A 16342-nucleotide genomic window follows, 5' to 3' on the forward strand; every position below is an offset into this window, starting at 1 on the left:
GCTACCGCTAGTGACAGGGTCTCCTGAGGCCCCGCAGGGCACCTTGGGGCGGCCCATCGCCATCCCACCGGTTCCCCGGAAGTCCCCCCACCCCCACCCCGACCTGGTGGGGCGGGCGGCAGGGCCACTTTAAGGGCGGGCCGTGGGCGGGCGCCCCGCAGCTGGGGTCCAGAGCCATTGGCGCAGGGCTGGCAGCTGACGAGGCAGGCGGGCTGCCAAGCTCCTCCCGCGGTGAGGCTGCCCCAGGACTCGCACGTGCGCAACGCGCCATGGCGGCCTCAATTACCGGCCCGGAGTTCGGCCAAACCCAGGGGCAGGTAAGAGGCTGAGGAGGAGGAGGAAGGGGAGGCAGCTGCGTTTATAACGGCGCGCGGGCAGGCGCGGAGCCGACCCCGGGGGCTTTTGCGGGGCGCGAGCCAGTCCAGGACGCCTCCCTGGCAACCCGGCCGGCTCCCGGGAGCCCTCGGCGGGCGCCTGCCCACCTCGAGGTCGAGGACGCGCTCGGTCACCTCAGGAGCGGAGGCCCGAGGAGGGAAGGGGACCTGGCCGTGTTGTCGTCAGAGTCACCCCCTCGAGCTCTCGACGTTCGCCCATCACAGACTCATTTTCGGGGCCCCGGACCACCGGTGGGGCGAACCGAGGGCGAGACGTCTTGGGCTAGTGACCAGATAAAACAGGAAAGGCAGTTTTTATGTTTTCGCCTGAATCCTGTATACAAAAGTTGGTTCCACACGTTTCAATTTGGATATGGAGACTTTTAGTCACCATCTTGAATACGGGAAAGTTTATCTTCAGGTCTCTAGTCTGCACAACTCGGGTGCTTTTTTTTTCTTTCACTTTGCTCACTGGCGGGTTGTCCGGAGTGTCCTTGCACACCCCCGACCCCCAAAGTGGCTGACGCCTGTCGAGACCGTCGCCATTGGTGGGAAAAGGCGGCTGCCCTCCTCCCACATTCTCCCACCCTATTCACAAATCTGCCCCTACCCCAGCCTTGGGGAGGCGGTGGGGCGGGGGGCGCACTTTATTTACCATCCCCTCGGCAGAAATGCAGAATCATTTTTGTGACTCATTTTCGATAATAATGAAGCGGTGATTAGCAGCTCACCAGGAAGGAAAGTGAAACTGAAAGTGAAGTAGCTCAGTCGTGTCCGACTCTTTGCGACCCCGTGGACTGTGGCCCACCAGGCTTCTCCGTCCATGGAATTCTCCAGGCAAGAATACTGGAGTGGGTTGCTATTTCCTTCTCCAGGGGATCTTACCGACCCAGGGATCGAACCCAGGTCTCCTGCATTGCAGGCAGACGCTTTAACCTCTGAGCCTCCAGGGAAAAATCCACTAAGAAGGAAGGATAAGCTAAACCCCACCCCACCCTAGGAAGCAAGGCGAGCTGGCGTTTGACTTTCTTTTATTTCACGTCTTGATAAATGTGAGAGGGAAACCTGGGTGGTGTCGAGTTTTGAACCCCTGAGAGTGTTATACATACTCCAGTCTCTACAAACTCCTTGAGAACAAGCTTTCTGAACCGAATTACTACCACTCGGAAGTGGACCATGTTTAAGAGGTTTTTGTAATTCTTTCAAAATGGAAGCACCTATCGGGCTTCCCTCATAGTCTAGTCGGTAAAGAATCTGCCTGCAATGCAGAAGACCAGCGTTCGATTCCTGGGTCGGGAAGATCCCCTGGAGAAGGAAATGGCAACCCACTCCAGTATTCTTGCCTGGCAGGCTACAGTCCATGGGGTTGCAAAGAGTCGGACACGACTTAGCGACTAGAGAGAGAGAGATTTCAACTCAGGAAAAACAGTATTTTGGGGGTATATGATTCGGCAGAGCTGCACACAGTGGAATTCTGAATAAAATATCTGATGCCCGAGTAGTTAGTACATAGATGATTGCGGCTTTTCACCCTTAAGAGACCCTGAAGCCCCAACTGTACCCTTTGAGCAGCTTGCTCATTTCTCTAGCTAGAGCTGCTTAAAGCCCTGACTCCTGGAGAAACTGGTGACCAGCAAGCGCCCCGGTCAGGGCACGAGCCAGCCCAGCTGCTGCTGATTGGCAGCGCTGCTCCCGGTGCTAAGAGTGACATAAATAACAGCTCACTAAAATGCAGGAGCCATTTGCTTTAAGCACTTAAGCACCTGCTGTTACTAATTAAGGGTTTAGCCTGCCACAGATTGCAAATGGAAATCCAGTGTTTTAAAAATGGCAGAGACTGGCGTGCCCTGCCTGTTACCCTAATCTCAGTAATCAGAGTGGATGAAGAGCGTGGGTGATGATGGTGTGGCATTGTAAAAAACTGCCCACACTTAAGGGAGCTACACCAAGGTGTTTATCCCTGAGTGCTGGAATTAACTGCTTTTTATTTTCTCTTCGGACTGCTTTGAATTTTCCAACCTCCAGCAATGAATATGTATTGCTTTTGTTAAAGGAGTGCAGTGAACAATTCAGATAGAAAAAAAAAAAATTCCACCAAATGAAGCCCAGCATCAGTTCAGGTTGTGATGCTCACAGGTGAAAATCTTAGAGGTACTAAAGGCAGTTTTCCAGAGCTGAATATACTAGAACGTTTTATTCATTTTCCTTTTATTCTTATCAGTGGATACTTCTCATCACCTGTGCTCATATTATACCATCAACAAGATATTTTTAACTGTATAAATATTCAAATTTAAGTTGATTAGAAGCTCTTCTAGACCTTATAAATGTAATAAATGTGATAAGGCTTTTTTAAAAAAAAGTTCTTCAGTTAATTTGAGTTACTTGGGGACAGTGGGGCAGTATTCTGATCTGATTTAGGAACGTTCCTCGTATGCTGATTTTGTGGGGCAGAGATGGAAGCTTTTGGCAGGAGAACGAATCAGTTCTTCTCAGAATGGCTTTATTTCCTGCCCCTCTGTGTCCTGTTACAAGTTGCAGAAAGGCCCATGAGGGGTACTTTGCTTCCTCATCTCTTTCAGAATCTCTTTCCACCTCTCCTCAGTTTTTCCCCAGTACCTGGGTTCTGCCCGTCAAAGCTCGCTCTTGACTTTTCTCCACAAGACTAGCTGAGGAATTCTAGAGAACTTAGAACTGAGCCTTTGAGCAGAATATTGCGGTGAGAAGCAATAGAGCTATTCACGTTAGTAACTGATGCACATTGTTCAAAACTTAACCTGCATTACCTGTGGCTCAAGTAATGAAGACAGCAGTTTGGTTTAGGGCTATTTGCACTGCCTGATGTGGACACGTTTTCCTTCTAATTCTACTCTCCCCTTCCCATCTTCTTGGTTTGATGAGTTCCATGTGCTCAAATTTGGTGTTACCTGGGATCATAGGGCAGTACTACCACCTGCAGGGCATTGTACAAACATTTCTCCTTAACAACAGTCCTGCGATTTAAGTACTATTACCCTCCCGGCCAGATGAGGACTGCATAGGTACATTACTCAGAGATGCTAGTTAGTGACTGAACAAGGCAATGGATGCTGTTATACCTACCGTGAAAGCCTTTGCTGCTAACTGTCAAGATGTTAAAAAAATATGTTGTATATTAACACACATATATGAAATCTAGGAAAATGGTACTGATGAACCTATTTGCAGGGCAGGAATAGAGATGCAGTCATAGAGAACCGATTTGTGGACACATTGGGGGAAGTAGAACATGGGATGAATTGAGAGAGTAGCACTGACTTGTTTACACTATCATGTGTGAATTAGATAGCCAGTGGGAAGCTGCTGTACAGCACAGGGAGCTGAGCTCAGTGTTCCAGTGGGGTGGGGTGGGGGGTGGGAGGGAGGACCAAGAGGCAGGGGATATATGTGTACATACAGCTGACTCACACTGTTGTACAGTAGAAGCTAACACAACATTGTAAAGCAGTCATACTCTAATTTTTTTTTTTTTTAAGGATCAGTAACAGCTTTAGTAGAACTGATCTTCCACTATATTCCCTGTCTTGCAAGGATTGAAAGCCATTCATTCTTAATAGCGAAAAGAAAAAAAAAAAAAGATTCCTAGGATGTAAGAGAGCTGGTCTGTCTGTCCACCTTGAATTCCCAGCACAGCATCTGCCCTGGAGCAGGGACTCAGTAAATACCAATGGTGAGAGTACTGAGACATCAAGTATATTTAAGCAGATGCAATAAAAGTGGCAGGAGGTCTTAAAGGAAAAAAGAAACTTTACTACTAGAAAGGTTTGCAAGTGGTTCATAGCCCAGGACATCCTAGTTGATACGTGTTTTTTAGTATAATAATTAATAGCACCCCCTTTGTTCTCATGAGTCTCAGTTTGGAAGGTAAATTAAATGGTCACCCCATCTGTAGCAGGCACGTTACTTTTGGACATTCATAGGTTGCTTCAGTTAACCTGGTTAATTAAAAAACAAAAATCTAGTTACTTATTTTAGGACCCCTTGTTAATGATTGTTTCACTGCTTGGCATTTGGTTCACAAGTGATTGTAATGGTATAAAAGAAACCCTGTGCCCCAGTGGAGGTTCACAAATACTCTTCACTCAAAAGCATCATGGTGGCTTAGAGTCCTCCAAGTATTAATGGAAATGAAGAATGTTTACAAAATTAAAAGGAAACACTCTAAAAGGGTCCTGATACTCTTTACTGTAGAAATTCCAGATTTCAAAATTCACTTAAGAGTGTTATGCTGTCTTCTTAGAATGTAGAAGGAGGACATGAAGCTGGTGACATGAGTTGATATTAGGCTATGAAAGGCCTAATATCAAATAATAATATTGAATTATTATTCTGTTTAAAATAGAGTGGGGCAGGAGAGTGGGATTGGCTCATGATGATCAATTGAGCACACCTATTGACATTCCGGCTTCCCCAGTCTACCTGGCAAGAGTTGCTTAATAGTGTGCTGATACCTTTAGCAAGTAAATATTGAAAAGACAAAAAAAGCAGAGGTGGTATTCTAAATTACAAGTCCATGGAGACATATATTCAGTTCATTTCAGTTCACTTGCCCGGTTGTGTCTGACTCTTTGTGACCTCATGGACTGCAGCACGCCAGGCTTCCCTGTCCATCACCAGCTCCTAGAGTTTGCTCAAACTCATGTCCGTCGAGTTGGTGATGCCATCCAACCATCTCATCCTCTGTTGTCCCATGCTCTTCCAGCCTTCAGTCTTTCCCAGCATTAGGGTCTTTTCCAAGGAGTCAGTTCTTCATATCAGGTGGCCAAAGGATTGGAGTTTTATCTTCAGCATCAGTCCTTCCAGTGAATATTCAGGACTGATTTCCTTTAGGATTGACTGGTTTGATCTCCTTGCAGTCCAAGGGACTCTCAAGAGTCTTCTCCAACACCACAGTTTAAAAGCATCAATTCTTCAGCACTCAGCTTTCTTTATAGTTCAACTCTCACATCCATACGTGACTACTGGAAAAACCATAGCTTTGACGAGACGGACCTTTGTCGGCAAAGTAATGTCTCTGCTTTTTAATAAGCTGTCTAGATTGGTCATAACTTTTCTTCCAAGGAGCAAGCATCTTTTAATTTCATGGCTGCAGTCACCATCCCCCTCCAAAAAGTCTGTCACTGTTTCTACTGTTTCCCCATCTATTTGCCATGAAGTGATGGGGCTGGATGCCATGATCTTAGTTTTCTGAATGTTGAGTTTTAAGTCAGCGTTTTTACTCTCTTTCACTTTCATCAAGAGGCTCTTTAGTTCTTTGCTTTCTGCCATAAGTGTGGTGTCATCTGCATATCTGAGGTTATTGATATTTCTCCCGGCAGTCTTGATTCCAGCTTGTGCTTCATGCAGCCTGGCATTTCTCATGATGTACCCTGCATATAAGTTAAATAAGCAGAGTGACAATATGCATCCTTGATGTACTCCTTTCCTGATTTGGAACCGGTCTATTGTTCCATGTCCAGTTCTAACTGTTGCTTCTTGACCTGCATGCAGATTTCTCAGGAGGCAGGTCAGGTGGTCTGTTATTCCCATCTCTTGAAGAATTTCCCACATTTTGTTGTGATCCACACAAAGGTTTTGGTGTAGTCAATAAAGCAGAGGTATACGTTTTTCTGGTATTCTCTTGCTTTTTTGATGATCTAACGGATGTTGGCAATTTGATCTCAGGTTCCTCTGGCTTTTCTAAATCCAGCTTGAATATCTGGAATTTCACGGTTCGTGTACCGTTAAAGCCTGGCTTGGAGAATTTTGACCCAAGCTTGCCTGTGAGTGTCCAGGAGTCTCTGGTGGAGGCATGGGAGGGTGGTGGCCTGCTGCAGGGTTGGGGGCACTGCCTGCATGGGACCTTTTGAAAGAGGTCGCCATTATCTTCATTACCTCCACGATAGTTTGGCCTCAGGTCAAATAACACAGGAGACCCAGGTTTGATCCCCGGGTTGGGAAGATCCCCTGGAGAAGGAAATGGCAACCCCACTCCAGTATCCTTGCCTGGAAAATCCCATGGAGCTTGGTGGGGTACAGTCCATGGGGTCGCAAAGAGTCAGACATGGCTGAGCAACTTCTTCACTTCAAATAACTGGGAGGGAACACAGCCCCACCCTTCAGCTGAAAATTGGATTAAAGATTTACTGTGGGTGGCCCCACCCATCAGAACAAGACCTAATTTCCCCCTCAGTCAGTCTCTCCCATCAAGAAGCTTCCATAAGCCTCTTATCCTTCTCCATCAGAGGGCAGACAGACTGAAAACCACAATCACAGAAAACTAACCAATCTGATCACATGGACCACAGCCTTGTCTAACTCAATGAAACTATGAGCCATGCCATGTAGGGCCACCCAAGACGGATGGGTCATGGTGGAGAGTTCTGACAAAACATAGTCCATTTGGAGAAGGGAATGGCAAACCACTTCAGTATTCTTGCCTTGAGAACCCCGTGAGCAGTATGAAAGGCAAAAAGATATGACACTGAAAAATGAAGTCCCCAGGTCAGTAGGTGCCCAATATGCTATTGGAGATCAGTGGAGAACTCCAGAAAGAATGAAGAGATGGAACCAAAGCAAAAACAACATCCAGTTATGGATGTGACTGGTGATGGAAGTAAAGTCCGATGCTGTAAAGAACAGTATTGCATAGGAACCTGGAATGTAAGGTACATGAAGTGAAGTGAAGTCGCTCAGTCATGTCCAACTCTTTGTGGCCCCATGGACTGTAACCTATCAGGCTCCTCTCTCTATGCGATTTTCCAGGCAAGAATACTGGAGTGGGTTGCCATTTCCTTCTCCAGGGATCTTCCCTACCCAGGGATCGAACCCGGTTCTCCCGCATTGTAGGTAGATGCTTTAACTTCTGAGCCACCAGGGCAGGTAAGATACCTGAATCAAGGCTACTTGAAAGTGGTCGAACAGGAGATGGCAAGAGTGAACGTTGACACTTTAGGAATCAGCAAACTAAAATGGACTGGAATGGATGAATTTAACTCAGATGGCCATTATATCTACTACTGTGGGCAAGAATCCCTTAGAAGAAATGGAGTAGCCCTCATAGTCAACAAGAGTCCAAAATACAGTACTTGGATACAATCTCAAAAATGACAGAATGATCTCTGTTCATTTCCAAGGCAAACCATTCAATATCACAGTAATAATGCTGAATAAGCTGAAGTTCGACGGTTCTTGAAGACCTACAAGACCTTCTAAAACTAACACCCAAAAAAGATGTCCTTTTCATTGTGGGATACTGGAATGCAAAAGTAGGAAGTCAAGAAATATCTGGAGTAATGGGCAAATTTGGCCTTAGAGTACAGAATGAAGCAGGGCAAAGGCTAACAGAGTTTTGCCAAGAGAACTCACTGGTCATAGCAAACACCCTCTTCCAACAACACAAGAAAAGACTTTACACATGGACATCACCAGATAGTCAATACCAAAATCAGATTGATTATATTCTTTGCAGTCAAAGATGGATAAGCTCTATATAGTCAACAAGGACAAGACTGGGAGCTGACTGTGGCTCACACATATATTAATAACAACCAAATGCAGTGCTTAGTCCTTAATGGGATCTTGATTTGAAGAAGATCTGAACATTAAAAAAGAAAATCTGCAGGAAAGCTTGAAATTTAGAAAGCAGATGGAATCAAACTGCCACTAAAACAAAAGTAGAAAAAACCCCACAGCTTAAAAGACACGGAGAAGAGAAATAATGCCCAGGTAAAACAATTCTAGTGACAGTCCAGGCAGAATGTTCGCAGAAAGGAACATGAAATGGGCCCAAGGGCGCTTCCCTGGTAAAGAATTAGCCGTCTGCAGAACCCTGGGCCAACTGGGGCTCTGGAGTTTTTACTCGGGACACTCCCCCTTCATTTCTATTACAGCCAGAGCATAGGGCTTACAAGCCAAGAGCCAAACCCAGGCACTGCTTTTTCTAAAGAAAATGAACTCTATCTGAGTCCTGGGCTCCTGGTATTGGTAGTTTCCAGATGTCTACAGCTGACAAGAGTGGAAGGAAAGTCAGCTCTCTCTACCCTGGAGGGGAAAAAAAAACCAAAATGCTTGGTTTTTAGAGTAAAGCCTACCTTTATTTAGACAAATAGCCAGTCCTAGTCTTGTTGCTGTCCAGCCTTTCTTCCACCATCCCTCCCACTCACATCAAACCCACAGTCGGTTATTCCTTTAAAAGAAATAATAACTGGGGAAGCAGACCACCCCACCTTCAGGGAAAACTGCTCACACTGTTTCAACTGAGTCCTTGATTCATATTTATGTTTGGATAACCAAGAATGGCAGACAACTGTTCCAGGGATAGGTGATAAACGTGGTAGGAAAAACTTTAAAAATTTCTGATTTGTATCTTTAGAGGGGATATCATATCCTAAAAATTGCAGACTATGATCAATTATCAAAGGAAAAAAATATTAGAAATGAGCAATTCACATTAAATTAACTGAAATTGTAAAAATCTTTAGAATAGGACTTGGCACCCCACTCCAGTACTCTTGCCTGGAAAATCCCATGGATGGAGGAGCCTAGTAGGCTGCAGTCCATGGCGTCGCTAAGAGTCAGACACGACTGAGCAACTTCACTCTCACTTTTCACTTTCATGCATTGGAGAAGGAAATGGCAACCCACTCCAGCGTTCTTGCCTGGAGAATCCCAAGGATGGGGGAGCCTGGTGGGCTGCCGTCTATGGGGTCGTACAGAGTCGGACATGACTGAAGTGACTTAGCAGCAGCAGCAAAGCTTGAGCTAGTAATATGAACAATAAACTTAAGTCTCTCAGAAGTTGAGACATGAAGGATCAATTTAGGATGCCCAGCATCTAACAGACTGTTCCTAAGGACAGTGACAACAGGAGGAAATGACCAAAGAAATAATAGAAGGAACTTTCTAGAGCTGAAGATCCATTGAGTGCCAAGTGAGCTGAGTAAGGCCCATACCCAGACACATCCTAGAAAACGATCAGAGTCCACAGCATGAGAGAAAAGCACTAAAAGAAAAACAAGGCAGCCTTTTCTTTTCATCAGCAACTCTGGATGCAAGAAGGCAATGACTCAGTATCTTCAGAGTTCAGAGATAAAGAGATTCTAACTTGTTGGAGTATTTTGATTAGAAAACTAGCATTGAATTGTGATCCCTAATGCCACCAAAGAACATAAATAAGGAGTTTTAACTCTTAACATTGTAGGAGCAACAGGAGGGAAAAGGAAAATTTGCTCAGCCTAACAGAAAGCTTGGGAAAAGAGAAACAAAATTATAGTGAATGGAAAACCTGAGATAACAAATGAAAGGAATAAGACCATTTCATGTTAAGTTATGAATGTTTCACAATTAATTAATGTTAGTAATTAATTACATTATATTGATTACCTTAATGTTCATTAACTAGTGCCATTAATGTAATTACTTATTAAAAACAGTAATTATATATAAAAAACTGAAATCTGATGGAAAAAACAAAAATTCAAATATATGTTACTTGCAAAATTCATACAAAATCAAAATGATAAAGGAAGCCTCAAAATAAAGGGGTGCAAAAAACTAACTCCTGAATATCAGAAAAAAATAAAATTTCAGATGAAAAGCATTAAAAAATAGACATATTTTATATATAGTTTATTCTCAATATGGTTAGTAATATATGATATTTATATGTTAATACATACTGAATAAACATAGATCACTATATAGTATATATTAAGTATTACAGTTATATATTTGTATGAATATATGGAATTATTAGGAACCTTTATGTACCTAATCCATAGTTACACACAGAGTCCATAGTTATACACAGAGTCTCAGTTCAGTTCAGTCGCTCAGTAGTGTCCGACTCTTTGCAACTCCATGAATTGCAGCACGCCAGGCCTCCCTGTCCATCACCATCTCCTGGAGTTCACTCAAACTCACGTCCATCGAGTCGGTGATGCCATCCAGCCATCTCATCCTCTGTCATCCCCTTTTCCTCCTGCCCCCAATCCCTCCCAGCATCAGACTCTTTTCCAATGAGTCAGCTCTTCACATGAGATGGCCAAAGTACTGGAGTTTCAGCTTCAGCATCATTCCTTCCAAAGAACACCCAGGACTGATCTCCTTCAGAATGGACTGGCTGGACCTTCTTGCAGTGCAAGGGACTCTCAAGAGTCTTCTCCAACACCACAGTTCAAAAGCATCAATTCTTCGGTCCTCAGCTTTCTTCACAGTCCAACTCTCACATCCATACATGACCACTGGAAAAACCATAGCCTTGACTAGATGGACCTGTGTTGGCAAAGTCTGTAGTTAGAGAAATCGATGAATTGACAAACCATATTTAGAGAGGGACAATTTATACATCTGCTTCATAAACTGAAAAATCAAGTAGACCTAAAGTAAGTGAGACAGCAATGAACAAGTTTAATCTGAAAGGTATGTAAAGACTATATGCCCAACAGAAATATGCAGTTTTTTTCAAGTATCCATGTAATATCAAACATCGTATAATAAGTCACAGAGAAAATACCAACCAGTTCTAAAAAGTAGAAGTCATGTTGGGTACATCCACTGATGACAATGCACTGAAACAAGAAATGAGTCAATAGCCCCCAAAATTAAGAAAAAAACCACTAACCACTTGACAATAACGTCATTATATAGGTGTTTAACACTTATTTTACTAGTAAGCAGTAAAGAACAAAAAAGGCAGTCTAAAACTTAACTTTATAAAGTAACTTCAAGCCGAGATTTCACCGACAGGTTTTACCCAAACTTCAAGAAGCTGATAATTTCTTCTTTTATAAAATATTCAAGACCATGGAATAGTTTTTAAGCTTTCTATTTCTTCAAGGCTGGCATAACCTTGATACCCAAGCCAGATAAGTCAGTACCATAAAACAAAATTATATCCAGTTTTACTTATGAACATAGATGCAAAAATCTAAAATAAAGGAATTGAATCTGTTTGCATTAAGCATAGGTTTATTCCAGTAATTCAATGATGACTTGACATTAGGAAATCTATTAATGTAATTCACTAATGGATGACAGGAGAAAAAAATACAATCATGTTGATACTGAAAAAGCTGTTGATAAATTTTAACACCCATTTCTGATTTAAAATTCTTAGCCTCCAAATAGAGAACTATTTAACTTGGTTAAGGGTATTGACCTTCAGTAGTGGTAAAAACATTTGAAATATTCCTGTTATAGAAAGTCAGGAACAAGACAAGCATGCTCAATTTACTCCTGCTATTTACTGTTGTTTTGAATGTCCTGTGTGTGAGTGTTAAGTCGCTTCAGTTGTATCCAACTCTTTGCAGTCCTATGGACTGTAGCCCTCTTGGCTCCTCTGTCCATGAGATTCTCCAGGCAAGAATACTGGAGTGGGTTGCCGTGCCCTCCAGGGGATCTTCCTAACTCAGGGATCAAACCCACATCTTTTATGTCTCCTGCATTGGCAGGTAGGTTCTTTACCACTAGCACCTCCTGGAAAGCCCTTTGAATGTCCTAGCCATGCTTTAAGATCAATGAGTAAAAGACATAAATTCTGGAGACAGGGATAAAGATGTCATTTTTAAAAACTATGTGATAACCTACCAAGGAAATCAAAGAATCAGCTAAAAAATAATGGAACTAAATGGAGAGTACCTTAAAGTACTTGAAGCAAATTCCTTATACAGAAATCGATAGTGCTTCTCTCTGTCAGCTATAATCAATCAGGAAGTATAGTGAGAAAATATATCTCTTTGACATTGATTCTGAAATCTTGAAAAATCTAGGAATCAGTGTGTGAAGACACTTGAAAAATCTATGTGAAGGTAACTAGAAAACTGAAGCTCCAATATTTTGACCACCTGATGTGATGAACCAACTCATTGGAAAAGACCCTGATGCTGGGAAAGACTGAATCCAGGAGAATACTGTCCTAGAAGATGAGATGGTTAGATGGCATCACCGACTCAATGAACATGAGTTTGAGCAAACTGAGAGATGGTGAAGGACAGGAAATCTTGGCATGCTGCAGTTCTTGGGGTTGCAGAGTCAGACATGACTTAGCCACTGAGCAATAACAACAAGAAAAATGAACAACATAAGACCAGATTTCTCTGAGTCATACTTCCTAAATAGGGAGATGTAATACATAATGATAGTCCCTAATTAATCTTAAAAATAAATGCCAACCTTAATCAAAATTTTAACAAGACTCCTTATGGAACTTGACAAGCTGATGATAAAATTCTGTAGGAAGAACCATTGTGAGAAAATATCTAAGGACCAAATAGAAAAATAGTAAAGAGGGAACCATATGCTCTAGCAAATATAAAACATAAAGAGCTAGTAATTAGTGTGCTATTAACCAGGAATAGACAAATAGATCAATGCATCAGAATGAAGTCCCCCAAAATTTACATACATATATACTTATATAATACATATATATGGCATTTGAACCTATTAAGAGAAGCTTAGCTTATTCATTAATGCTGTTCTTTGACATTTTAACTGGGTTGTATTTAATGTCTGTATAGAATAAAGCACGGAAATGAAAGGTGAATATGGAAATTCTATTTTTTCTAACTAAATGTGCTTGAAAATATCCCCAAATGAAAATAAAGAACATTTTTTATTCCTAATCTTGGAATTTGAATAGCATGTATATTCCATTCAAAGAAAGGATTTGGTTTGAGTATTTCTTAGAATTGGGAGATTTAAATCTTTCTCTGTTCTTTGAAATGTGTGTTTCATAAAAATCAATGATACATTCCAATTAAAATATTTTAAATGAAAAAAAATCATATTTTCTCAACAGCAAGACTGCAAAGGCCATGCTATTTACTAAACTATCTTTCTGGAGCCTTTGATGAAGTATTATTAATTTTCTATCTAAAAACATTTTGTTTTCTACTAATGCCTTTTATTTAGACGTACTCTAAATAGTAATCATTTAAAATAAGCATATAAACTTGTATGAACAAGCAAGAAAGTAGTATTAAGAGAGAAACAAACTTTAAAATTGCTAGTTCAGTTCAGTTCAGTTCAGTCACTCAGTTGTGTCCAACTCTTTGCGACCCTGTGAATCGCAGCACGCCAGGCCGCCCTGTCCATCACCAACTCCCGGAGTTCACTGAGACTCATGCCCATCAAGTCAGTGATGCCATCCAGCCGTCTCATCCTCTATCATCCCCTTCTCCTCCTGCCCCCAATCCCTCCCAGCATCAGAATCTTTTCCAATGAGTCAACTCTTCGCATGAGGTGGCCAAAGTACTGGAGTTTCAGCTTTAGCATCATTCCTTCCAAAGAAATCCCAGGGCTGATCTCCTTCAGAATGGACTGGTTGGATCTCCTTGCAGTCCAAGGGACTCTCAAGAGTCTTCTCCAACACCACAGTTCAAAAGCATCAATTCTTCAGCGCTCAGCCTCTTCACAGTCCAACTCTCACATCCATACATGACCACTGGAAAAACCATAGCCTTGACTCGACGGACCTTTGTTGGCAAAGTAATGTCTCTGCTTTTCAATATGCTGTCTAGGTTGGTCATAACTTTCCTTCCAAGGAGTAAGCGTCTTTTAATTTCATGGCTGCAGTCACCATCTGCAGTGATTTTGGAGCCCCAAAAAATAAAGTCTGACACTGTTTCCACTGTTTCCCCATCTATTTCCCATAAAGTGATGGTCCCAGATGCCATGATCTTCATTTTCTGAATGTTGAGCTTTAAGCCAACTTTTTCACTCTCCACTCTCCACATTAAAATTGCTAAGCACCTAATAAATGCTTTCATCCAGGACATTCAACATCTTCGAGTACAAATTTTGTGGCGAGTTCTTTCTCAAATATGAAACTTGTACATTGTAATCACTCTGTTAAATAAAAGCACATTTTGTACATATATACATGTATATACATATATGTGTGTGTGTGTGTGTGTGTGTGCATACACACACATAAATCATGTGGGAGAGGCACCAGCTTGGTTCTGTCATTAATAAACAGGTTTTCCAGCAGATGGACAATTGGAGAACTGGACCAAAAGAATCTTATCTGTTGTTAATAGGATGAGAAAGAGACCTATAGGACAACCACATATTTGCAAGCAAAACTTTTAAAAATAGCATGACTTTCAAATCTGTTCAATACCTAGGTTCTAAGGACATGAGATGAATAGCTCCTGCCCTTGATGTATGCTTATAGTTGGCCATTCAGTCCAGCTGAATAGTCAGTCATTGGCTGTTTGTAACCTTTGTTTATTTTCTCATACATGATGACTTGTTCTCTATGCCTAGACATGGTGTGTCTGCTTTTTTCCTTCTCTTTCAGGCAAATATAGACCTCTTATTAGTGGGCGATGTCAGAGTTCAGTACCTGGCTGATACTGTACAGAAATTATTTTCAAATATAGCACAAGTCACCATCATCATTAGTGATGTGAAGAAGGCAGCAGCACTTGTGGATGACTGCACATTTGACATGGTTTTCCTGAAGCTGACTTCTCCACCAACTGCTGAGGAGCTGGAAGTGATCAAATTAATTAGGTAAAATCTTGACTCTATATCTTTAGAATAGTTTTTATTAAAACTTGCTTCTATAAAAATCCTTAGAAGATGATACTATTCTACTTTAATTTTTAAGGTGAGAGATGTTTTCAAGGGCAAAATCTCTATATATGTCTTTGTTTTCACTACCAGTTTGGCATACTATTATAAGAATTGTCATTTTAACTTAAAAAGTAATAGGTGAGGGTATAAGAATTAATTGGTCATAGAAATTTATTTGGTATATAATGCTTCCCTTAATTTGATAGGCACTCCTTTTTAATAATGATGTCATTAGCATGGCATATCTTTTCAGAGTTCATTAATTGTTATAGCAGATACTTAAGCAGGTGACCACTCTGGGTCATGGTGGCTGTGGGCGGAAGGTGTCTCTTTCAAGAAATGTCCTGATGTGGAAGAGCCATGAGGCTCTCTGTATCCACTGAGTCCAAGTCAATACCGATTCCATTACTCTTGTTTCATCCAGCAGGTCCATAGACGTTCTCCTTCTGTTTGACCCACTTTATTCTGGAGATCTGGAGTCTAGAGGTGAAGAGTTAGGTTCTTCCTTGCCTGATTACATATGATTTTGAGTCATTTAGGATGTTTTTAAATAGGGTTAGGTGAGATTGAATGTATTTCCCTTCTGTGAGAAGACTTGATGAAGTGTAATTGCAAATAATATTGATACATGTTTAGGGACTACTCATCATTATAGGGGAGGTCTTTCTAGACCAAAGAAGAAAGTCCAGAGCAATACTGTAATCCCAGAATGAAAAGGGGCAAGAATATTACATTAGGAGAAAAGAAAGATGGGACTGGGAAAAAGCCAGAGCCACTGGTTACTTGTTAAAGACAAAACAGAAGACAGACCCTGCTCCTGGGGTTTCTTGGAACTTTTGGTCTTATGAATTTCATTGGCTTTCTACTCAGAATATGAACTAAACAAACCAGGCAAATTACCTCAAATAGGATTTCACTTCCAAAACATAGTGTGTACAATCTTCTTTCTGAAGATATGCCTATTTTACTAACACATCTTTTCAAAAAGTCTCCTAAACATAGAGTACCTCTCATTGAAGGTGCATAGTAATATCTCACTTATATAGCATTTTAAAGAATTTACAACAGCTTTATGAGGGCAGGGCTTCATCATTCCTACTCAGCAGATTAGAAACCTGAGGCTGAAGTGACTTTCATGAGATCACATGGCTTGTGTTCACACAACTCAGACTAGAATTCTTTATTCTTCCCTTCATGTTCTTTCTTCTAGAAGTCTGTAATGATCTGGCTGTTTACATCTCTGAGATCCCATAAATACCAAACTGACTCTAAACTAAACATATCATTCTGGAAGAGCAGTGGATCAGCTGGATGGCTGACCTTGCTTCATTCCAGGGGTCAGAGTCTAGCCATGCTCCTCCAAA

At 41.8% G+C, this 16342-nt stretch overlaps 1 protein-coding gene across 5 annotated transcripts in view; it reads left to right on the plus strand.

The window, feature by feature from the left end:
• The first annotated feature begins 27 nt into the window (after positions 1–27).
• Positions 28–16342, plus strand: part of SOHLH2 (spermatogenesis and oogenesis specific basic helix-loop-helix 2) — a 41534-nt gene continuing 25219 nt past the window's right edge. For 3 of the 5 annotated variants that reach the window (XM_055542360.1, XM_055542363.1, XM_055542362.1), the window contains exons 1-2: positions 136–317; positions 14701–14915. In XM_055542360.1, coding sequence (XP_055398335.1) covers positions 270–317; positions 14701–14915 — 263 coding nt within the window. In that variant the 5' untranslated portion in view covers positions 136–269. Of the gene's footprint in view, positions 318–14700; positions 14916–16342 lie in introns of all 5 variants that reach the window. The other 2 variants (XM_055542365.1, XM_055542364.1) reach the window with 2 other exon arrangements.

This window comes from Bubalus kerabau, chromosome 12 (assembly GCF_029407905.1).
Source record: "Bubalus kerabau isolate K-KA32 ecotype Philippines breed swamp buffalo chromosome 12, PCC_UOA_SB_1v2, whole genome shotgun sequence".
NCBI lineage: Eukaryota > Metazoa > Chordata > Mammalia > Artiodactyla > Bovidae > Bubalus > Bubalus kerabau.